Genomic DNA, 25,622 nt, shown 5'->3' on the forward strand with positions numbered 1-25,622 from the left:
GTGATTGATCAAGTCTAATATTGATCTCTATCTTCGGATCTGCAGTGAACAGTTTCCCTGATACATGGCTGTTGACTTCTATAGACGCTGTATAGGAGTCAATGTTTCCCCTCCCATTATATAGGTATAGCCAGTCACCTTGCAGTGCTGTGGAGGGGAGGGCGGGAGGGCAGCATGGAGCAGGCAGAGCAGGACAAGCAGGCAACAAATGTCATTAATAGTGAGACTACTGTATTTACATTACATTTTAGTCATTTAGCAGACGCTCTTATCCAGAGCGACTTACAGTTAGTGAATGCATACGTTTTTATTTTTATTTTTTCCCGTGGGAAACGAACCCACATCCCTGCCGGCCAAACCCTCCCCTACCTTGGACGACGCTGGACCAATTGTGCGCCGCCCATGGGTCTCCCGGTTGCGGCCGGCTGCGACAGAGCCTGTACTCGAACCAGGATCTCTAGTGGCACAGCTAGCGCTGCGATGCAGTGCCTTAGACCACTGCGCCACTCTGGATTACCATACTGTAGGGACCATATCAGAATACTGATTCTGTCTTTCAGAGCTGTCTAAATTACAGCTAGTTTAGGCACCCACTCTGTGCATAGCTGTTCTATCACAACTACAGTGGGTATCACCCCCCTTGGATAAAAAAAAAAGAAAATATTTAATTGTGATTTATTTTGGCTTTGATCTACACAAAATACTCCATATTGTCAAAGTGAAACAATTCTACACATTTTTACAAATTCATAAAAATTAAGTAACTAAAAAAGTTGTTGCATAAGAATTCACCCCCTTTGTTTAGGCAAGCCTAAATTAGTTCAGAAGTAACATTTGGCTTAACAAATTATATAATAAGTTACATGGCTCACTGTGTGAAATAATAGGGGTTGACATGATTTTTGAATGACTACCCCTTCCTCTGTCCCCCATAAATACAACATCTGTAAGTCAAGTATTGAATTTCAAGCACAGATTCAACTACAATGACCAGGGAGCTTTTTGAAAACCTCATAAAGAAGGGCAGTGATTGGTAAATGGACAACAATAACAAATCAGACATTGAATAGCTCTTTAAGCATGGTCAAGTTAATAATGATGCTGTGGATGATGTATTAAACCACTCAGATACATCATAGATACAGTCGTCCTTCTGAACTGAGCTGCAGGACAGGAAGAAAACTGCTCAGGGATGTCACCATTAGGACATTGGTGATTTTAAAACTGCTCAATGGCTGTGATGGGAGAAAACTGAGGATGGATCAACAACTTTGTAGTGATTCCACAATAATGACCTAAATGACAGAGTGAAAAAAATATATACACTACCAGCCAAAAGTTTGGACACACCTACTCATTCAAGGGTCTTTCTTTCTTTTTACATTGTAGAATAATAGTGAAGACATCAAAACTATGAAATAACACATATGGAATCATGTAGTAACCAAAAAAAAGGGTTAAACAAATCAAAATATATTTTATATTTGAGATTCTTCAAATAGCCAGCCTTCGTGGTCCTCTGTAGCTCAGCTGGTAGAGCACGGCGCTTGTAACGCCAAGGTAGTGGGTTCGATCCCCGGGACCACCCATACACAAAAAATGTATGCACGCACGACTGTAAGTCGCTTTGGATAAAAGCGTCTGCTAAATGGCATATTATTATTATTTATTATTATTTTGCCTTGATGACAGCTTTGCACACTTTTGGCATTCTCTCAACCAGCTTCATGAGGTAGTCACCTGAAATGCATTTCAATTAACAGGTATGCCTTCTTAAAATTTAATTTGTGGCATTTCTTTCCTTCTTAATGCGTTTGAGCCAATCAGTTGTGTTGTGACAAGGTAGGGGGGGTATACAGAAGATAGCCCTATTTGGTAAAAGACCAAGTCCATATTATGGCAAGAACAGCTCAAATAAGCAAAGAGAAACAACAGTCCATCATTACTTTAAGACATGAAGGTCAGTCAATACGGAAAATGTCAAGAAAATGCAGTCGCAAAAACCATCAAGTGCTATGATGAAACTGGCTCTCATGAGGACCACCACAGGAATGGAAGACCCAGAGTTACCTCTGCTGCAGAGGATAAGTTCATTAGAATTACCACTTTTTTGGGTACTACATGATTCCATATGTGATATTTCATCGTTTTGATGTCTTAACTATTATTCTACAATGTAGAAAATAGTAAAACATAAAGAAAAACCCTGGAATGAGTAGGTGTGTTCAAACTTTTTACTGGTACTGTATATATATACAGAATATATTCCAAAACATGAATCCTGTATGCAAGAAATCACTAAAGTAATACAGAAAAATGCAAAGCCTTATGTTTGAGGCAAATCCAACACAACACATGATTAACTGCCTCCTTATTTTCAAGCATGGTGGTGGCAAAGACTGGGGAGTTTTTCAGGATAAAAATAAACAGGATGGAGCTAAGCACAGGCAAAATCCTAGAGGAAAACCTGGTTCAGTCTGCTTTCCACCATACGTTGGGAGAGGAATTCACCTTTCAGCAGTACAATAAACTAAAACACAAGGACAAATATACACTGGAGTTGCTTACCAAGAAGACAGTGAATGTTCCTGAGTGGCCAAGTTACAGTTTTGTCTTAAATCAGATTGAAAATCTATGGCAAGACTTGAAAATTGCTGTCTAGCCATGATCCTCAACACCTTCACAGCGCTTAAAGAATTTAGAAAAGAATAATGGGCAAATATTGTAAAATACAGGTGTGCAAAGCTCTTCGAGACTTAACCAAGAAGCCTCACAGCTGTAATCGCTGCCAAAGGTGTTCCTAACATGTATTGTCTCAGAGGGGTGAATACTTATCTAATCAAGGTATATTAGTGTTGTATTTTTCATTAATCATAACAAGTTCTTCCACATTACAGAGTATTTTGTGTAGATCGTTGGCAAAAATGACAAATCAATTTTAATCCCACTTTGTGTAGAATTGCAGGAAATTAGCTTTAAAACTGGAAGAATTTTACGCTTCGCTAACAAGAGGGATGTGAACAGTTTGAACAGTTTGTGGTCACATGGGTTGCGTGGTGGGGGTTTGTTACTATGCCGATAAATGACTATTTCTATCCGGACCTTTGCCACCTTGGACATTTGTGTGACCGGACCTTCTCAAATAGTACTTGCGTACCCCTGTTGTATAACAATGTCCAGCTAGTATTCCAATGTATTCTGTTAGAGGAGACAGCCAGGGGTTACCGTGGTGATGGCCTCTGTGTGGTTCAGACACAAAGCAGACCACCACACCTGCCTGAGTCATGTAAGGAGATTATGCATGGCGGGTGGAGACAATTAATGGTAATAAATGATATGCAACTCAGCTGCTAGTAACAACCAGCCTCAGGTGGACAGAGAGAGGGGTTAAACAACCACAAAAACCTCCTTTAGGACTGACGGGCGGACGGACGTGGTGCTGACAGAACAACGGAAGCTGTAATCAATCATCCCCTGTGCTGTGGGGATTAGACCTGGGATCTGATGAACAGAATACACAGGTCGCGTAGCGTGCAGAGAGATGACTAGAGAGATAGAACGATGCAGAGAGAGAAAGAGAAAGAGAGAGAAACACTGACCTGTTTGGGGCACTTTGGCCAGCAGCAGCAGCATCCTCCGGTACTCCAGAAACGTCTTGTTTTTGACCTCGCTCCTGGAGGAGAAGGGATGAGCGGATGAAGTGCTTATTAAGTTGTTGTTTTGGTGAGAGGTTGGTCAGGAGTCCATGTTAGTGAAGACATCATGGCAGTGGTGCGGCCTCCTCAGGCTCATCTCTCTAAGCTCCTGCCTTCCTCTCTGCCTCATCTCGCCTCTCCTCCTAGGGTCTATGACCTCACGGGGCCTTGGCACAGGTGGTGAGGGGCTGGCTTGGCTGCCCAATTGTGGATACTTAGTACACTTAACCCAACCCCAAGTGATTACTGTAAAAACATAACTTTTCACAAGCAACCTGACTAACAGTAAAAACTGTATTTTTACTGTAACCACTAGTGGTCTGTCAAGCTTCTAAACACAGTCACCTTTAAAGGTACAGTCTGGGAATCTGTTCACTTTTAAAGCCATTTCTGTATTTGACGGCATAGTAAAAAGCCCATCTAATGTTTAGTATGTTTAGTTTCTACAGTGCTCAAATTACTACTTTAACGATGTGTGTGTGTGCTTCACCATTAAAGTCCAGCTATGACGACTCCAGGCTTAAAAGGTACATGCAGAGAGAGAGTGTGATTGCAGCAGGAAACTCCACAAGTACATGATTTAGAACCATTTATCTACCATAGTTATGACCACACTATACCATACACTGTACATGTCTGTTTGTACATTCTACGCCAGGGGTTACCAGACTTTTGTGGCCCGCGACCCCATTTTGATATAACAAAAAAAATGAAAGTGATGAAAGTAAAAAAAGTAATCAACGGCCAATGTTGACTTTTTGGATTGGGGCTATTACAAATCAGTATGATAGTACTTTTGACAGTATTTCAATCTGAAAGAAGTATGGTTTGAAGTGACTGAAATGCATCAGAAAGGTATTGGGAGGTTAATAATTTTGTATGGTCTTCTGTGTAGAAAAGGGCATCACACTGATTGTTCTTTTTCCGCCAGTCTGATTTAGTGCCTGGTCTTATCCACTGGGCATTGTAGAGGGAAACAGAAAACACATACAGTGCATTCGGAAGGTATTCAGACCCCTTGACCTTTTCCACATTTTGTTACGTTGCAGCCTTTTTCAAAAATGGAATAAATCGTTTTTTTCCCCTCATTAATCTAGACACAATACCCTATAATGACAAAGCAAAACCAGGTTTTTAGAAATGTTTGCAAATGTATATATACAAAAAAAAACGTTTATATCATATTTACATAAGTATTCAGACCCTTTACTCAGTGCTTTGTTGAAGCACCTTCGGCAGCGAATACAGCCTTGAGTCTTCTTGGGTATGACGCTACAAGCTTGGCACACCTGTATTTGGGGAGGTTCTCCCATTCTTCTCTGCAGATCCTCTCAAGCTCAGTCAGCTTGGATGGGGAGCGTCGCTGCACAGCTATTTTCAGCGATCGTTTGATCGGGTTCAAGTCTGGCTCTGGCTGGGCCACTCAAGGACATTCAGAGACTTGTCCCAAAGCCACTCCTACGTTGTCTTGGCTGTGTGCTTAGGGTCGTTGTCCTGTTGAAACGTGAACCTTCACCCCAGTCTGAGGTCCTGAGTGCTCTGGAGCAGGTTTTCATCAAGGATGGCCACTCTACCATAAAGGCCTGATTGGTGGAGTGCTGCAGAGATGGTTGTCCTTCTGGAAGGTTCTACCATCTCCACAGAGGAACTCTAGAGCTCTGTCAGAGTGACCATCGGGTTCTTGGTCACCTCCCTGATCAAGTCCTTTCTCCCCCGATTGCTCAGTTTGGCTGGGCGGCCAGCTCTAGGAAGAGTCTTCGCGGTTCCAAACTTCTTCCATTTAAGAATTATGGAGGCCACTGTGTTCTTGGGGACCTTCAATGCTGCAGAAATTTTTTGGTACCCTTCTCGAGATCTGTGCCACGACACAATCCTGTCTCGGAGCTCTACGGACAATTTCTTCGACCTCATGGCTTGGTTTATGCTCTGATATGCACTGTCAACTGTTGGACCTTATATAGACAGGTGTGTGCCTTTACAAATCATCCAATCAATTGAATTTACCGCATGTGGAATCCAATCAAGTTGTAGAAATATCTTAAGGATAATCAATGGAAACAGGATGCACCTGAGCTCAATTTCGAGTCTCATAGCAAAGGGTCTGAATACTTATGTAAATAAATTATTTCAGTTTTTTATTTTTCATAAATTTCCAAAGAATTCTAAAAACCTGTTTTCGCTTTGTCATTACGGGGTATTGTGTGTGTAAAGTAAAGGGGTCTGAATACTTTCCGAAAGGCACTGTACGTGCTCTTGAGAGTCTTATTATGGGGTCATAATATTCTGTTTAGACCCCAGTCCTACCTACCTACAGGTTATGGAAAATGTGCTCTTTTAGTATTTCTCCAGTAGGTTTCCGGAAGGAGAAAGCCTCCACTTCTATGTCAAAGATAATAAAACAAAAACACTATAGTAAATACTACAGTAATGTCCGCAAAAACATTACACTAAATACTACAGTATAGTACAATCCGCAACAACACTACATTCATTACTATAGTATATACTACAGTTATTTTACTACAGCATTTATACTATAGTTAACTGTAAATACTACATTATAAACGGGTGGTTCGAGCCCTGAATGTTGATTGGCTGACAGCCATGGTATATCCGACCGTATACCATGGGTATGACAAAACATTCATTTTTACTGCTCTAGTTACGTTGGTAAGCAGTTTATAATAGCAATACGGCACCTCAGGGGTTTGTGATATATGGCCAATATACCACGGCTAAGGGCTGTGTCCAAGCACTCCGCGTTGCGTCGTGCATATACCACACCTCCTCGGGCCTTATTGCTTAAGTACAGTTGAAGTCAGAAGTTTACATACACCTTAGCCAAATACATTTAAACTCAGGTCAGTTAGGATCACCACTTTATTTTAAGAATGTGAAATGTCAGAATAATAGTAGAGAGAATGATTTATTTCAGCTTTTATTTCTTTCATCACATTCCCAGTGGGTCAGAAGTTTACATACACTCAATTAGTATTTGGTAGCATTGCCTTTAAATTGTTTAACTTGGGTCAAACAATTCGGGTAGCCTTTCACAAGCTTCCCACAATAAGTTGGGTGAATTTTGGCCCATTCCTCCTGACAGAGCTGGTGTAACTGAGCCAGGTTTGTAGGCCTCCTTGCTCGCACGCGCTTCTTCAGTTCTGCCCACAAATGTTCTATAGGATTGAGGTAACGGCTTTGTGATGGCCACTCCAATACCTTGACTTTGTTTTCCTTAAGCCATTTTGCCACAGCTTTGGAAGTATGCTTGGGGTCATTGTCCATTTGGAAGACCCATTTGCGACCAAGCTTTAACTTCCTGACTGATGTCTTGAAATGTTGCTTCAATATATCCACATAATTTTCCTTCCTCATGACGCCATCTATTTTGTGAAGTGCACCAGTCCCTCCTGCAGCAAAGCACCCCCACAGCATGATGCTGCCACCCCCGTGGTTCACAGTTGGGATGGTGTTCTTCGGCTTGCAAGCATCCCCCTTTTTCCCCCAAAGATAACGATGGTCATTATGGCCAAACAGTTCTATTTTTGTTTCATCAGACCAGAGGACATTTCTCCAAAAAGTACGATCTTTGTCCCCATGTGCAGTTGCAAACCGTAGTCTGGCTTTTTTATGGGGGTTTTGGAGTCGTGGCTTCTTCCTTGCTGAGCAGCCTTTCAGGTTATGTCGATATAGGACTCGTTTTACTGTGGATATAGATACTTTTGTACTTGTTTCCTCCAGCATCTTCACAAGGTCCTTTGCTGTTGTTCTGGGATTGATTTGCACTTTTTGCACCAAAGTACGTTCATCTCTAGGAGACAGAACGCATCTTCCTTCCTGAGCGATATGCGTGGTCCCATGGTGTTTATACTTGCGCACAATTTTTTGTACAGATGAACGTGGTACCTTCAGGCATTTGGAAATTGCTCCCAAGGATGAACCAGACTTGTGGAGGTCTACAATTTTTATTCTGAGGTCTTGGCTGATTTCTTTTGATTTTCCCATGATGTCAAGCAAAGAGGCACTGAGTTTGAAGGTAGGCCTTGAAATACATCCACAGGTACACATCCAACTGACTCAAATGATGTCAATTAGCCTATCAGAAGCTTCTAAAGCCATGTATTTTCCAAGCTGTTTAAAGGCACAGTCAACTTAGTGTATATAAACTTCTGACCCACTGGAATTGTGATACAGTTAATTATAAGTTAAATAATATGTCTGTAAACAATTGTTGGAAATATTACTTGTGTAGATGTCCTAACCGACTTGCCAAAACTATAGTTTGTTAACAAGAAATGTGTGGAGTGGTTGAAAAACTAGTGTGGAGGGTCAGTGGTCCAGTTTGTGTGTGTATGTGTGTGTATAAGTGTGTGTGTTGTAGAAACTTACGATCGCCCAGAGCAGTATTTCTGCAGTAGGAAGTTGGACAGCTCTTGAAGGATGGGCTGGCTGTGCAGCGCCACAAACTGCTCCCGGCAAACCTGGCAACCCAAGAGAGCACAGCACACTCAGTCACTCTACTGTACTCCCAACACTCAACCAACCGCTCTATTCAACACTGACATTTGACTGTACTGGGAGTTCAAGAATGATCTGGCAATCTGAGAGAGTCCAATCAGTCACTCTATCCTCAATTAGCTAGAAAGATGTGTCGGCATTGAGTAATTGTCTCTGGCCCCCTCCCAGTTAGGGCGAGTGATGAGCTCTACAGCAGAGTCTCACAACTCAATCGCTAGTTGAAAACTGTTTTCTGCCCCTCCCAAAAGATAGAATTTGCAGATAATTGGCCCTCTTTCTGGGACTCACCCACAAACAGGACCAAGCCTGGCCTGCTGAGGAGTGACGGACTCCATCCTAGCTGGAGGGGTGCTCTCATCTTATCTACGAACATATAAAGGGCTCTAACTCCTCTAGCTCCACAATGGATAGGGTGCAGGCCAGGCAGCAGGCTGTTAGCCAGCCTGCCAGCTTAGTGGAGTCTGCCACTAGCACAGTCAGTGTAGTCAGCTCAGCTATCCCCATTGAGACCGTGTCTGTGCCTCGATCTAGGTTGAGCAAAACTGGCGGTGTTTGCCTTAGCAATCTCACTGGAATAAAGATTTCCTCCATTCATGTCATTATTGAAAGAGATTGTGATATCGCACATCTCAACATAGGGCTACTTAATGTTAGATCCCTCACTTCCAAGGCAGTTATGGTCAATGAACTAATCACTGATCATAATCTTGATGTGATTGGCCTGACTGAAACATGGCTTAAGCCTGATAAATTGACTGTGTTAAATGAGGCCTCTCCTCCTGGTTACACTAGTGACCATATCCCCCGCGCATCCCGCAAAGGCGGAGGTGTTGCTAACATTTACGATAGAACATTTCAATTTACCCCCAAAAAATGACTGCTTTTCGTCTTTTGAGCTTCTAGTCATGAAATCTATGCAGCCTACTCAATCACTTTTGAGTTCCTCACTGAATTCCCTGAATTCCTATCAGACCTTGTAGTAATGGCAGATAATATTCTAATTTTTGGTGACTTTAATATTCACATGGAAAAGTCCACAGACCCACTCCAAAAGCCTTTCGGAGCCATCATCGACTTAGTGGGTTTTGTCCAACATGTCTCCGGACCTACTCATTGCCAGTCATACCCTGGATCTAGTTTTGTCCATTGGAATAAATATTGTGGATCTAAATGTTTTTCCTCATAACCCTGGACTATCAGACCACCATCTTATTACGTTTGCAATCGCAACAAATAACCTGCTCAGACACCAACCCAAAGATTCCTAGAGGCCCTTCCAGACTCCCTCCACCTACTCAAGGACGTCGGAGTACAACAACCGACCTAACTGAGGATCTAAATGTAACCTTGCGTAATACCTTAGATGCAGTTGCAGTCGCACCCCTAAAAACAAAAAACATTTGTCACAAGAAACTAGCTCCCTGGTATACAGAAAATACCAGAGCCCTGAAGCAAGCCTCCAGAAACGGAAATGGCACTCCACCAAACTGGAAGTCTTCCTACTAGCTTGGAAAGAAAGTACAGAGCAATATCGAAGAGCCCTCACTGCTGCTCGATCATCCTATTTTTCCAACCTAATTGAGGAGAATAAGAACAATCCAACATTTCTATTTGTTACTGCCGCAAAGCTAACTAAAAAGCAGCATTCCCCAAGAGAGGATGCCTTTCACTTCAGCAGTGATGAATTCATGAACTTCTTCGACGAAAAGATCATGATCATTAGAAAGCAAATTACAGACTCCTCTTTGAATCTGCGTATTTCTCCAAAGCTCAGCTGTCCTGAGTCTGCACAAAACTGCCAGGACCTAGGATCAATGGAGACCATCAAGTTTTTTAATCCTATATCTCTTGACACGTTCATGAAAATAGTCATGGCCTCTAAACCTTCAAGCTGCATACTGGACCCTATTCCAACTAAACTACTGAAAGAGCTACTTCCTGTGCTTGGCCCTCCTATGTTGAACATAATAAATGGCTCCCTATCCACTGGATGTGTACCAAACTCACTAAAAGTGGCAGTAATAAAGCCTCTCTTGAAGAAGCCAAACCTTGACCCAGAAAATGTAAAAAACTATCGGCCTACAGTGGCTTGTGAAGGTATTCACCCCCCTTGGCATTTTTCCTATTTTGTTGCCTTACAACCTGGAATTAAAATTGATTTTTTGGGGGTTTGTATCATTTGATTTACACAACATGCCTACCACTTTGAAGATGCAAAATCTTTTTTATTGTGAAACAAACAAGAAATAAGAAATAAGACAAAAAAACAGAAAACTTGAGCGTGCATAACCCCCCCAAAGTCAATACTTTGTAGAGCCACCTTTTGCAGCAATTACAGCTGCAAGTCTCTTGGGGTATGTCTCTATATGCTTGGCACCTCTAGCCACTGGGATTTTTGCCCATTCTTCAAGGCAAAACTGCTCCAGCTCCTTCAAGTTGGATGGGTTCCGCTGGTGTACAGCAATATTTAAGTGATACCACAGATTCTCAATTGGATTGAGGTCTGGGCTTTGACTAGGCCATTCCAAGACATTTAAATGTTTCCCCTTAAACCACTCAAGTGTTGCTTTAGCAGTATGCTTAGGGTCATTGTCCTGCTGGAAGGTGAACCTCCGTCCCAGTCTCAAATCTCTGGAAGACTGAAACAGGTTTCCCTCAAGAATTTCCCTGTATTTAGCACCATCCATCATTCCTTCAATTTTTACAAGTTTCCCAGTCCCTGCCGATGAAAAACATCCGCACAGCATGATGCTGCCACCACCATGCTTCACTGTGGGAATGGTGTTCTCCGGGGTGATGAGAGGTGTTGGGTTTGCGCCAGACATAGCGTTTTCCTTGATGGCCAAAAAGTTCAATTTTAGTCTCATCTGACCAGAGTACCTTCTTCCATATGTTTGGGGAGTCTCCAAATGGCTTTTTTCTGGCCACTCTTCCGTAAAGCCCAGTTCTGTGGAGTGTACGGCTTAAAGTGGTCCTATGGACAGATACTCCAATCTCCGCTGTGGAGCTTTGCAGCTCCTTCAGGGTTATCTTTGGTCTCTTTGTTGCCTCTCTGATTAATGCCCTCCTTGCCTGGTCCGTGAGTTTTGGTGGGCAGCCCTCTCTTGGCAGGTTTGTTGTGGTGCCATATTCTTTCAATTTTTTTATAATGGATTTAATGGTGCTCCGTGGGATGTTAAAAGTTTCGGATATCTTTTTATAACCCAACCCTGATCTGTACTTCTCCACAACTTTGTCCCTGACCTGTTTGGAGAGCTCCTTGGTCTTCATGGTGCCGCTTGCTTGGTGGTACCCCTTGCTTAGCGGTGTTGCAGACTCTGGGGCCTTTCAGAACAGGTGTATATATACTGAGATCATGTGACAGATCACGTGACACTTAGATTGCACACAGGTGGACTTTATTTAACTAATTATGTGACTTCTGAAGGTAATTGGTTGCACCAGATCTTATTTAGGGGCTTCATAGCAAAGGGGGTGAATACATATGCACACACCACTTTCCTGTTATTTATCTTTTAGAATTATTTTCATTTCACTTCACCAATTTGGACTATTTTGTGAATGTCCATTTCATAAAATCCAAATAAAAATCCATTTAAATTACAGGTTGTAATGCAACAAAACAACGCCAAGGGGGCTGAATACTTTTGCAAGGCACTGTATATCGAATCTCCCATTCCTCTCAACATTTTTGAAAAAGCTGTTGTTTAGCAACTCACTGCCTTCCTGAAGACAAAAAACTGTATACGAAACGCTTAAGTCTGGTTTTAGACCCCATCATAGCACTGAGACCGCACTCGTGAAGGTGGTAAATTACCTTTTAATGGCATCAGACCAAGGCTCTGCATCTGTCCTCGTGCTCCTAGTCCTTAGTGCTGCTTTTCACACCATCAATCACAACATTATTTTGGATCGATTGGAAACCTTAATTGGTCTACACGGACAGGTTCTTGCATTTACTCCTGCAAAAATCAGAATATTGTCCAAGCTAATCCTTGCTTTTGTCACTTCTAGATTAGACTACTGCAATGCTCTACTCTCCGGCTACCCGGATAAAGCACTAAATAAACTTCAGTTAGTGCTAAAAACGGCTACTAGAATCTTGACCAAAAAATTTGATCATATTACTCCAGTGCTAGCCTCTCTACATTGGCTTCCAGTTAAGGCTAGGGCTGATTTCAAGGTTTTACTGCTAACCTACAAAGCATTACATGGGCTTGCTCCTACGTATCTCTCCGATTTGGTCCTGCCGTACATACAGTGAGGGAAAAAAGTATTTGATCCCCTGCTGATTTTGTACGTTTTCCCACTGACAAAGAAATGATCAGTCTATAATTTTAATGGTAATTTTATTTGAACAGTGAGAGACAGAATAACAACAAAAAAATCCAGAAAAACGCATGTCAAAAATGTTATAAATTGATTTGCATTTTAATGAGGGAAATAAGTATTTGACCCCGTCTCAATCAGAAAGATTTCTGGCTCCCAGGTGTCTTTTATACAGGTAACGAGCTGAGATTAGGAGCACACTCTTAAAGGGAGTGCTCCTAATCTCAGCTTGTTACCTGTATAAAAGACAACTGTCCACAGAAGCAATCAATCAATCAGACAACAGGGGAGGAGAGGAGGAGAGAAGCAGAGGTGGAAAAGGAGGAGGAAGGGGATAGAAGACTAGCTAGAGTGATTGGTGCCAATCATTACTGCAGCCGGGTCAGGGCCATTTTAACGCATTCCTGAAGAATGACCTAAAGGGGCACTCTCAAACTTTTGTATAATTTCAGCCAGTAGTTCCGAAGGTGGTGGTCACAAGCCAAAAGTGGGCCCCGTTTGTTGTGTACTACATTATCAAATGGTGTACTACGTCATCCATTTAGTATGATATATTACATCCTGAATTTTTTATCTTTTTTTTTTAATTCTTCAATTTCTATGATACGTTACAAATCCAATTTGTACTATATGTGACTAATTTGTTGTGCTTAAGATTCTGGAGTGCATCTTTAAGGGGTAATAAAATCCCATGTAATATGTTGAGGCAGGGCCGGCCCTCCCATAAGGCGGCCACCAATGGTGGCACTTAAATTTGGGGTGGCATTTTGGCAATTGGCTGCCGCCCTCCGGCGCCCCTGATCGGCTACTACACCGCCAGCGCCCAGCGCAGCCCACGGTCCGTCCCAGGAAGAAAAGGAGTCTGTTTGGCTACGAGGGAGAGGATGAGCCTGTGACTGACCCTCAGCAGAAATTCAAAGTACATTCCTTTAATCAGATTCTTGATTCTGCTATCCAGTCCGTCAACGAGCGCTTTACGCAGCTCGAAGAGCACAGCAGTGTTTTCAGCATCCTGTACAACATCCCCACCATCAAGGACATGGACACTGCAGCGCTTACCAGGGACTGTGCAACACTGGAGAGGGCCCTTACGTATGGGGATTCCAGGGACATTGAGCTGTGTAATGAGCTCAAAGTCTTGAGCAGGAGACTGGACAGTGAGGCAAAACCACTTGACGCACTGGAGTACATATCCAGACACCAAATGGCCTCCTTGTATCCCAATGGCTTTGTTGCCCTGAGAGTTCTTCTCACACTCCCGATGACAGGCAAGTGGAGAGCGCACATTCTCCAAGCTCAAACTCATCAAAAACAACCTGTGCTCTACTTTGAGCCAAGAGAGACTCAATGGACTCGCCACCATATCAATTGAGCACGAGTTGTCTTACAAAATCATCCTCCAAGAAGCAGTGCATGCTGTTGCTGCCAGGAAGACCAGGCGAGTCAACTTGGCGAGGCAACTTGGCTTTGAATAAAAGGTCAACGTTGATCATACACTCACATGAATTCTATCACCGAGTAATTTGTAAGATTACTCAATTATCTATCGCCTGTTAACTTTGTATTTTTTGTTCTCTCTCTCTCTCTCTCTCTCTCTCTCTCTCTCTCTCTCTCTCTCATATTTCAGGACCATGGACAGCTACCGAGAGAAACCATCACTGACTGCAATGCAGCACCACAGCAGAGGAAAGAGGCCACTCTAGGCGGGCCACAAAATAAATAAATAAATGCTGAAACTGATGATGGACAATCAAATTCGATATGTAAATAATTGACATAAAGCTTTTTTACACTGCTCCAGCAAAATGAAGCTCAAATGATCTCACTCTTTTTTTACAGTTCTACAGGAATATTACATTATATGCTCAATATGTTAAATAAAAGTGTTATTTTTATTGTAATTGTAACAATTGTGGGGTTGTGCCATGTGTGATAACAGGTGGTATATTATTAGTAAGAAACTCGGTTTCCTACTATAGGCAGTTGGCTGCATAGTAATTGCAACATTGTAACTCTCCGATGCAGGGGTTAAAGTAAAATTCCCTTCTGCTTGGTAAGGGACCTCCTATATGTGCACTCGCGCACCAACATTTCCTATGGGCCTAATCATAGAATTACATATAGAATTGGAGACTATTTCTTCCTATTCAAAAAAATAAGTGGTAAGCCTACCTGTTTGATAGACACAATTATGTTATCCATAGATGTCGGTATAGCCAAATCCTCCAATACTGCCACATGCACTCCTTAAATACCTCCGTGTCTGGGAAGGGCTTGGTGTGTTTGGTTAAAACCAAGGCTCAAATTGAGTGAGGGTAACACATACCCTTTCTTAAAGGAGTGAGGGTAACACATACCCTTTCCTGCCTGACCTTCAACTCGCAAGGTATGTTGTCCTTGGCTCCGTAATTTGTCAATATAAAACTGTGGTACTGTTACACAAAGTGCTGTTACGCAACTATAGGTTTTGTTACAATGTGGACAATATAAAGATTTATGTTAACAAGTTTCACCGAGCTCGCTAATTAGGGTACCTATTGTAACTTGTGAGTACTTGGGACAGTGTTTGAGTGAGTGTCCATGTGCTCACGCAGGTGCCCGAGAGCTGTGACTGCACCAAGGGCTAACATATTGTGTGTTGTCTCTTCGTATGCAGGGCAAATAAAAAGAATCCAACCAGCAGACCTCCAGTTGTGGCAGTGTCCTAATTAAAAGTACACAACGCAGAACGAACCACGCTACACTTACATTTTTCTGCATCAGTAGAGCCTCTGTCTGGGTGGAAAGGTAACTTTTTAAAGTGCCATGCTTAGATTCATAAGGATGTCTAAGATGAAATTCTTTGCAAACAGCGTTGCAAACAACACACTCTGGTTTGACATTGAGAAATACGGTAAGAATGTCTATTTATCTGTCCATTCTTCCCTGAAACTTCTATTTTCATTATCCACCTTTCTTTTTAGTCTTTTTCAGCACAACATGTTCTATTGATTGCAAGCTGTTTTTCCCCAATCAACGCACAAAGCAATATAAAAAACGAATTTAACAGAGACATTGGTGATTTTATCAATGTAATCAGATTGAAAATATTATGCTATGTTATTGACATTGAACTGATTATATAGCCTACTAACCAGATGTGTTAAAAATTGTGTTTAATTTGTAGCATAGGCCTATTAATTGGGCTGCAATTATGTTCTGTTCCTGCGACTTTTAGCTGAGAAAAAGTTTGGGGTCATTTAGAAATGTCCTTGTTTTCAAAAGAAAAGCAATTTTTCTGTCTATTAAAATAACATCAAATTGATCAGAAATACAGTGTAGACATTGTTAATGTTGTAAATGGCTATTGTAGCTGGAAACAGCTGATTTTTTATGGAATATCTACATAGGCGTACAGAGGCCCATTATCAGCAACCATCAGTCCTGTGTTCCAATGGCACGTTGTGTTTGCTAATCCAAGTTTATCATTTTTAAAGGCTAATTGATCATTAGAAAACCCTTTTGCAATTATGTTAGCACAGCTGAAAACTATTGTGCTGATTAAAGAAGCAATAAAACTGGCCTTCTTGAGACTAGTTGAGTATCTGGAGCATCAGCAATTGTGGGTTCGATTACAGGCCAGAATGGCCAGAAACAAAGAACTTTCTTCTGAAACTCGTCTCTCTATTCTTGTTCTGAGAAATGATGGCTATTCCATGCGAGAAATTGCCAAGAAACTGAAGATCTCGTACAACGCTGTGTACTACTCCCTTCACAGAACAGCGCAAACGGCCTCTAACCAGAATAGAAAGAGGAGTGGGAGGCCCCGGTGCACAACTGAGCAAGAGGACAAATACATTAGAGTGTCTAGTTTGAGAAACAGACGCCTCACAGTTCCTCAACTGGCAGCTTCATTAAATAGTACCCGCAAAACACCAGTCTCAACGTCTGTGAGGAGTGAAGAGGCGACTCCGGGATGCTGACCTTCTAGGCAGAGTTACAAAGAAAAAGCCATATCTCAGACTGGCCAATAAAAATAAAAGATTAAGATGGGTACATACTTTTGCAGAGATAGGAGGGGGGCGGCAGTTTTTTGTCTCGCCTAGGGCGGCAGAACGTCCAGGGCCGGCCCTGTGTTGAGGCGCTGACCTAGTTATTTAGAGTGCTGCCCCTTGCCTTTGTGTTCAATTGGCTATGTAATGACGGAAGAGCACTGATATTTAAACATGACAAGAAATAACCATACTGTGAAATAACCGCTTCAATGCTAATCATTGGAGATTGGCTGAAGAAATAACAGTTGGATGCTCTTTTCTTCACATAATTCACACAGAAATTCCATTATATGGTAATTCGGCCACTTTATAGAACCGGAGCATCTCAATTTAGTTTGGTCATCACTAGTTAACACAGCCACAAAGTCATAAACCGCGCCTATTCGTACAATTTATCTTCTAAATTTTTTTTTTTTTTTACCTAACCTTAACCACACTGCTAACCTTATGCCTAACTCTAAGCTTAAATAAATGTTTTACGATATAGTACATTTTTACTTTGTGGCTGTGTTATCTAGTGGAAACCATTTAGTCTTGTTGACACCTCGAAGTCCTGAGGGACAGGGCAACACAGCCATATTTAAGTGATAATGCCAGAGAAGCCAGTGTTTAGAGGATATATTGGCACGGGTGTTGTTAGCAAACCATGCCAATATATCCTCCAAACACCGGTCTCGAGGGCATTATCACTTTTATACAACGGGTTACCAACATATTCAAATAATGATTTACATATTTTAATAAAAAACGTTATTTTGATTAATTTATTCATACTAATTCATCCTTTAACAAGATATAGTCCCGACACAAATCTAGGGTTGCTATACAAGCCGGCTGGTCATTCGTTCTATCGGTTCGGTTGCCAGAGACACACGCGACCCAGTCATTCAGTCTTTTTGTTATACATTTTCCATTGCCATACTGGCTGGCAACGTTCTTATCCCTTGCTTGCTAGCTAGCCAACTACGGCTAACTTACTGTCACATCAAACAGTGCAGCCAGAATAGCAACAGTAGCTGCATTTGCATTTGTTTAAGTTGTTTTCTAGTGACATTTATTTGGATAGATCCATAACAATGAGCTAATGAGGCGTGATTTCGCCTGGCATAGAAAATGTGCTCACTCGTCAGGACACTATTGTTCAGAAGAGCTAGACAACAACACAGCTAACACAATCACTTCAAATTGAAGTTGGACAGACTGCAAACTAGCTGCACTTCGTTTCGTTTTACCTGTTTTCTATTTATAGTTCTTTGTATATATCCATAAAAATGATGCCAGCTGATTCATGATTTCGACTGGCTGAGAAAAGCTGCCTGCCTGTCTGTCTCATCCCGACTCCTGACACGTCCATTACTATGGGACAGCTGGAGAACAGAGTAAATAGGCATTTTAACGTCATAGATTTAGCCGGTGTTAACTTGTGGAATAGACACCGGCTGGAATGCGGTTTTAACCAATCAGCATTCAGGATTAGAACCACCCGTTGTATAAATACTCCGTAATGACACTCTGTGACAGGACGCAACTCCGGGACATATGGCGCTGCCAGCTGCCAACAGCTGTAACGGCATGTATTAATGGCCAGGCAGCCAGTGGTGTAAAGTAATTGACTGGCCACCAAGGAAGGCCTATAAAGGGTAGGATACAGGAGAGCTGTGTGCTAAGATCTTAAAAGTTACAGTGATGAAGGTGAAGATTGTACTGTACTACAGTACCTTGTTCATAGTGTCGACTGTAAGGGCGTGGGTCCAGAAGCAGTCGTGGACGGAGACGAACGTCAGGCCGGCGCTGGAGGAGCACACAGAGTAGAGACATGAGACATAGGGCTAGACGCCGTGGAAGGAAATTGTGGTGGAAACTGTACACCGTAATATGAGGTTACACAGCCTGTGAGACATACTGAGATTTGAATCAACGTGACATACTATGACAACAGTTTATGGGATCAAACAGAAACTGTTATTCAGATGGGTCTTGAGAGCACACAGTGTATCAGCTGAATGGTGATAAGAGTGTTGTAGCGAATGTGATCAGAGGTCAGTCCTGTGTGGTGGGGGTCAGAGGTTAGAGGTCAGTCCTTAGTGTACCTGTAGCAGTAGAGAGCGGTCAGCATCATGTGTGTGGAGTCCAGAGAGTGGATAAAGTTAGGAGGGAAGGCATTCTTCTGTTTCACAGTGTCTGGCTTCCTGTGGACAGGAAACAGAACAGTTGTTCACAGAGAAGACACACACAGACAGTGTGTCTCTCTTGTGCACCCACACACAATTAAGGCCATGATGACGCAAGCATCTGAAAAGCCAGTGTCTTAGTCCATGAATCAGCGCACAGGTAGGTCAGTATGAATTATGAATTAATAACAAAGAAAAAACAGGGTGGCTCGCCAACACAACTGCACTCTATACTTCCACTTCCTTTAGATGTCCTGTGTAAGCTCGCAGCTAATTGGGTGTTGGCTAGAAAGTTAAACATATTGCTGGCTTGCAGCTGTTTTGGCTACTGTCTTCCAACTGAAAGGTTGGACAAATATAAATGTCCATTGAGGAGTTTATCACATCAGTCACGGGCTTCATCAATAAGTGCATAGATGACGTCGTCCCCACAGTGACGAACGTATCCAAACCAAAAACCATGGATTACAGGCAGTATCCGCCATAGGCTAAAGGCTAGAGCTACCGCTTACAAGGGGACACGGACATGGACGCATACAAGAAAGCCCGCTAGGACCTCCGACGAGGTGGAATCCTAAACGAGCTAAATGCCCTTTATGCTCGGGTCGAGGAAAATAACACTGAGTCTTGGATGAAAGCCCCTGTTGGCTGCTATACGAAACGCGAAATAAAATCAATGAATGTACCAGAAAACAATAATAAGGCTAAGTGGATTTTGACTCATCGTTAACGCTTAGGCTACATGACATGGGATGTGCAAATTCAGGGCTCTACACTGCCTTTATTATTTATTTTATTTTTTACAAGGATCACATTTAGGAGCACAATGAAGGTATTTGAGGAAAAGTGTTTTCAAGAAATGACAAACAATTCATGAATAAATGTTTTTTGGGGTGTTCCATGCTCAATAAAGTACAACGTACCCTCAAATATTTGAGTCACTTGGGTGAGACAAAAATGTTCAGCTGCCCCTTTAAGGGGCGGGCCTTTACCTTGGTAACGTGGGATTCACATGTCTGTCAGAGATTTTCCGACCTATCTTTGCTAGTAGTAGTTGAGCAAGCTCAAACTAACATTGAACAACAACCTAGTGTGTGAACAAAACGATGTAAATAGCCAAAAAACACAAGGACAAAGTCACACTTTAGTAAACTTTTGGGTAAATTCGATCAACTTCTATACCTGTGCGCTCCTAAAAATGTATCTTTCAGCATTTCACTTACAGTGCCCTAGGCATGTTGCTGCGGTCCAGGCACTGTTGCTGTGCGAGGTGGGATATATGGGGCTCTACGTAGTTCTTCACATAGAAATAAGACATTATTCGTATTTTTTATTTTTGTGTGTGATTAGCTACCAGCTACGAAACAAAAGGCAGAAATACTTTGAAAATAGCTACTGCAGGATTTTTTATTGCTATATATCACAACTCGCACATGTGCTCACACTTTACTGTTTCAGTTCGCACACATCTATTTTTAGGCACATATGTGAGTAAAATGGTTGCACTTTAGAGCCCTGAAATTCACTCACAGAGACGATGAAGGAGCATCATGCCACAGAGTTTCTAAACCCAGAGGTGCAACATTGCGACACTTCCGGGAACGCTTGCGAAACAGACCAAACAGACCAGGCCGCTAGTCGAAAACACTGGGAGGAAGAAGAACTTACTGTTTAGAGTCGTGGGTGATCTGGAGACTCAGGTCCTGGATGGTACACTTCAGCTGCAGGAGACATGAGGGGAAAAGGCAAGAGGACATGATTGAGTCAGGTAGGTTTGATGATGTAATTTGGTTGGGGAGGGGACACTGGATTAGTATTAGACATTCTGTAAACAAACACACTAATAAAACAGGGTAGACTTCCACCACCCAAGTCAGTTCTTATGTTTGACATTTCTAACAAATTGATGGAAGATCAAATTAATGTGGAATCCATGATTGAACTACAAGTTCTCCCCATTGATTCCCAGCCCACCCACCACACAGAGGTGACAGAAATTATAATAGGACACAAGACATGAATGACTGATAAAACCTGACTTGAGCTAGCATGCTAAATACGAGCCTACTGAGACATGTTAACAAAGAGTTTGTTCCCTAGGAATGATACTAACTAGTGCTCAATAGCTCTACAACATCTAACACACAGCTAGCTACTGTAGGCGCTGTGACAGAAGAGAGGTGTTTGACCAGGCTGAGGTGAAAAATGTAGCCCATCACTTTCAAATCAAATCAAATGTATTTATAAAGCCCTTTTTACATCAGCAGATGTCACAAAGTGCTTATACAGAAACCCACACACAGTTTGCACACGCACTCACATGCACGCACACACAACTGCACACACACGCAGCGCAGTAGAGGAGCGAGGTGCCCTGCTCAAGGTGGCAGTGCACTGAGCCGGGACAAAGACAGAAATACATGTTAGAGACAGGCCAGTACACAGCTGATAGAGACACCTGAAGTGCTGAGGATAACTTGAGAGATGGAGCTTTCAGAGGTTGCCTCCCCCTGTCTGTCAGTGAGGTCAGCAGAGGTCAAGTGAGGTGAAGAGAGCCCTGTAATTTGCTACTGCTTTTAGGCCCCTCTACCAGCTCAAGACACACTAATAGCCAAACAACAAGCTGTCTGCCAGGTGGGCCAATTAGGGGGAAAAAGGGACCTTATGAGGGACCCTAGTCTGCTTGTTATTTTCATGATCTCTGCAGTGGACATGTGACTGGCATTAATGGTGACCACAGCCAGATTGATTAAGCTATAGAACATATATGCATTTGCATATATTGTATAAATACGCTTATATTTCCCTTTGAAAAGGACTACGTTTGACATGTCTGAGCTTGTATACAGTGAAAATCGTACTTTTAAAAGTTCATATTCTGTTAACTCATACCCAAATAATGTTGTCGACTCATCCTATACTCGTATTTGTGGCCAAAGCATACATTGGAGAAAAATAAAAACACTTCAAAAACCGCACCTCAAACTTGTATCTCAAACAGACTGTTCCAAAAATGTTTACTATTTCCTCATGGAAGATGTGCTGGCCAATCAACGGCCTACTCACATGAATATTTTTAATGACCGGTATACGCCTATACCATTCTGTTGTTGGAGTACGCCCACACCATTCCAACACAGAAAAGCTGCTTTTGAACATACTTAATTACCTTTAAAAAAATATATGTATTGTCATTCATTTAGGTCATATTTCATATATATCTGGAAACACTGGACAGTTACTTTAATGCTTCTCTGAGCTCTAACTAAGCAACATCTAGAGTAAGATACATTTAGTCTTACCATCTGCGTCCGGGTCCGGTGGTAGGGCTGAATGATGGGCAGGCCCAGGGGTGTCACCCACTCCACCGTGTTGCCCGACTTGGCGATGAGCCTGGCGCTCTCCGTCAGCCAGTCCTGAAACAGAGGGCACCGCCACAGGTCAGCCAATGGAAGGAGAGGTGGCCACTGAGTGAAAGTAGGAGACTTGAAACACCACTCACAGGTCACAGCATTCTACTCCTCTGCTGCTAGCTACTGTAGATACACATCAGAGCTAGGGGATTCAATTAACTTCCATCACCCACTGTTGTCTGGTGAGTACATTTGTGTTCAAATTAGGATGTTCGTGAAATTGAGGAAAATGTGAGAAAACAGACACATTACATTCACTCAGCAGCTTGGAAGTATGATCAGTTTAAACTTAGATGCAGTTTCTTCCGTGATTATATCTATCCATGAAAACAGATGGAGATGGAGAGTTGTCATAGAAACAGGTGGAACGTTGTTGCTTGCAGACAATAGAACACTAGTCTAGACGTAACAGAGCAACAGTGCTGGCCTCGCTGTTGCTGAGTCGGTGACAGATGCTCGCTCTTGAATGGTAGCGCTATTATGGTCCTAGAGGTCCTCATCCACAGCCTCAGTGTAGGAGACTAATATTTACATTTGACATTTTAGTCATTTATCAGACGCTCTTATCCAGAGCGACTTAAAGTAGTGAGTGCATATATTTTTATACTGGTCCCGTGGCAATCGAACCCACAACTCTGGCATTACAAGTGCCATGCTCTACCAACTGAGCCACACGGGACCCAGCTAGCAGGCAGCAGCCAGGCCCAAAGCTGGCCCATTAATCTGCCTGCCTTCTGGCCCTCTTTCTACCTCCCTCTTCTTCCTCTCTACTCTCCTCCTCTCTCTCTGTTTTCCTCCTAATCATCCCACCTCTCCTCTCTCCCTCCTTCATCCAGGAACTCCCAGCCAGGTAAAGGGAGGAGGGGAAGAGAGAGGGATTGATCATGTACTGTAACTAGCCACCGCTGCTCTCTCCTTGAGACTCTGCTGTGTAGACCCTGCAGGACCTGACCCATTTAGAGATGAACTGGGAGCAGAAGCGAGATGAGTGGAGAATATTTAATATGAGCTGGGGCTGTGTGCCCTCACCTTAAGCTACCCTGATCATTCTTTCTCTAATGGTTTTAATGCATGAGCCCGTGCCAGGTGCTGGTGCATGTCGTCCTTAATGTGTGTGAACTATAAAGTGAATGCATATGATGAACGAGCACGGCTACTGTGCTAATAGTAGAGTAAACTATAGTCCGTAATAATAAGTTCACACTCTATTTGTGTACACTGGTCAACTGTGGAGCTGGTATATGCAGCAGGTAAATTGATATATTAGTAATGTGTGTCATGCAGGGTACCTGGATCTCTCTGGTGCCGGTGAACATCTCCTTCAGACTGCTAAACACCTGTTGGACCAGGTAGTGAGAGGCGTCCCATACATACTCCTGCAATAACAACACACACATCTCAATGGCACGACAATACATATATCCAAATCCAACACATTTACAGTATATTTATTTATAGGCACATAATCAAAACGAGTAAAGGACCAAGCACAGAACCCTGAGGAACGCTACAGGGTAAATTATGTGCTGTTCCATAAAATCATTCCTGGGTTGATTTGAAAAGGGGGGGGGGGGGGGTTCTCTACTGTACTATACACACCCAGGGGGGACAATAGAGGGAGGCTTTCTCCACTGTTAGCAATTATCATAATACAGTAGGTCAGGGGTACTCAAGTACTATTTCAGAAGGTCCGGTCACACACATTTCCTAGGTGGCAAAGGCCCGGATGGATATTGTAATGTATTGGCAAAGTAACAAACCCCCACCTCGGAACCCCAAACTGTTCACACCCCTCTTGTTGGCAAAGAGAAAAGATCTGCAGTTTTAAAGATGCACTAGGCAGAAATCGCTACGCCATTTCCTGGTTGCAAAAGTTCTAATAGTTCGCCTAATTTCAGCTTATGTGACAAAACAAGCAAGTATAGTGTATATAATCATTGTACCATCTAAACTGCTGTGAAATATATTTTCCATAACGAAAAATATTGTATTTTCAGCTGTTTGAAGCTGGTGTAGAAAACCGAAAGTAAAAGACGCAAAAATGAAACTTAAGAATGGGAAGCATAGAAATTGCGCACATAGAACAGATCTACCGCTTCTTAGACTTGCTTTCAATGAGAATGAAAGATCTATAACACACATTTATATGTGAATTTGGTCAGGTCCCCCAAAAAGGTACATATTGCAGCTTTAAAGCTAATTTCCTGCAGTTTTACGTGTGTGTTCATATGATACCAGGAGTCGAATCCCGACCGAATCGTATTGACCCCGTTCTGGGTCTGGATCCGGCCTGCGGTCCGCCTATTGAGCATGGCTGCAGTAGGTTATGACAATCACCATTTTTATAGGTATCAACGATTTTGGAGTAAAATTTGCAGTTTGACTGAAAAGAGTGGTATAAATTCATGATGACATTGCTGCGCTCAACTAAATGGCTATCATAAGTATGATTGTCACATTACAGTGCTATATGCATTTCAGTGTGATAAGGCGGTTTTCCCCAGCCATTCCACAGTAATAATAATTTCCCATTACATTGTTCCCAGATTCCCTGTTGAACTAATGAGACAATTTCCCACATTTCCCTGGCTGTTAGACGGGAAACACACAAGAAAAAAGAAGATTAGGTTACTACCCTATTATAATAGGTTTATGTGCTTGTGTAAGATTAGGTTACTACCGTATTATAAAAGGTCTATGTGCTTGTGTAAGATTAGGTTACTACCGTATTATAATAGGTCTATGTGCTTGTGTAAGATTAGGTTACTACCGTATTATAATAGGTCTATGTGCTTGTGTAAGATTAGGTTACTACCCTATTATAATAGGTCTATGTGCTTGTGTAAGATTAGGTTACTACCGTATTATAATAGGTCTATGTGCTTGTGTAAGATTAGGTTACTACCGTATTATAATAGGTCTATGTGCTTGTGTGAAGTAGCTAAAAAATTATAAAATCAATGGCTAATATAGACAGATACAGTTAAATGGCTAATATAGACAGATACAGTTAAATGGCTAATATAGACAGATACAGTTAAATGGCTAATATAGACAGATACAGTTAAATGGCTAATATAGACAGATACAGTTAAATGGCTAATATAGACAGATACAGTTAAATGGCTAATATAGACAGATACAGTTAAATGGCTAATATAGACAGATACAGTTAAATGTCTAATATAGACAGATACAGTTAAATGGCTAATATAGACAGATACAGTTAAATGGCTAATATAGACAGATACAGTTAAATGGCTAATATAGACAGATACAGTTAAATGGCTAATATAGACAGATACAGTTAAATGGCTAATATAGACAGATACAGTTAAAGACACATCACAGTCGTCAGTATGACACATGTCATTGTCTGAGTGAGGTCTATGTGTGACATTTCTCGTAACACAGTCGCATGGTATAGGAGATGATTATGTGATACTGTTCATCCAGAAAGTC

At 42.1% G+C, this 25,622-nt stretch overlaps 1 protein-coding gene and 1 non-coding gene across 2 annotated transcripts in view; one reads left to right on the forward strand and one right to left on the reverse strand.

Moving 5' to 3' along the window:
• LOC121540376 (DNA-directed RNA polymerase, mitochondrial) overlaps positions 1–25,622 on the reverse strand; it is a 54,915-nt gene that overhangs the window by 2,064 nt on the left and 27,229 nt on the right. Inside the window, exons 14-20 of the mRNA XM_041849219.1 lie at positions 23,450–23,536; positions 22,050–22,163; positions 20,416–20,468; positions 18,667–18,765; positions 18,295–18,367; positions 8,085–8,176; positions 3,600–3,673 (exon numbers count right to left, since the gene is read on the reverse strand). Of these exons, the coding sequence (XP_041705153.1) occupies positions 3,600–3,673; positions 8,085–8,176; positions 18,295–18,367; positions 18,667–18,765; positions 20,416–20,468; positions 22,050–22,163; positions 23,450–23,536 (592 nt within the window). The remainder of the gene's footprint in view (positions 1–3,599; positions 3,674–8,084; positions 8,177–18,294; positions 18,368–18,666; positions 18,766–20,415; positions 20,469–22,049; positions 22,164–23,449; positions 23,537–25,622) is intronic.
• Positions 6,018–6,070, forward strand: LOC121540994. Its single transcript, XR_005995639.1, has one exon. It is a non-coding gene; the product is annotated as a U7 small nuclear RNA (small nuclear RNA).

This window comes from Coregonus clupeaformis, chromosome 26 (assembly GCF_020615455.1).
Source record: "Coregonus clupeaformis isolate EN_2021a chromosome 26, ASM2061545v1, whole genome shotgun sequence".
Classification (NCBI taxonomy): Eukaryota; Metazoa; Chordata; class Actinopteri; order Salmoniformes; family Salmonidae; genus Coregonus; species Coregonus clupeaformis.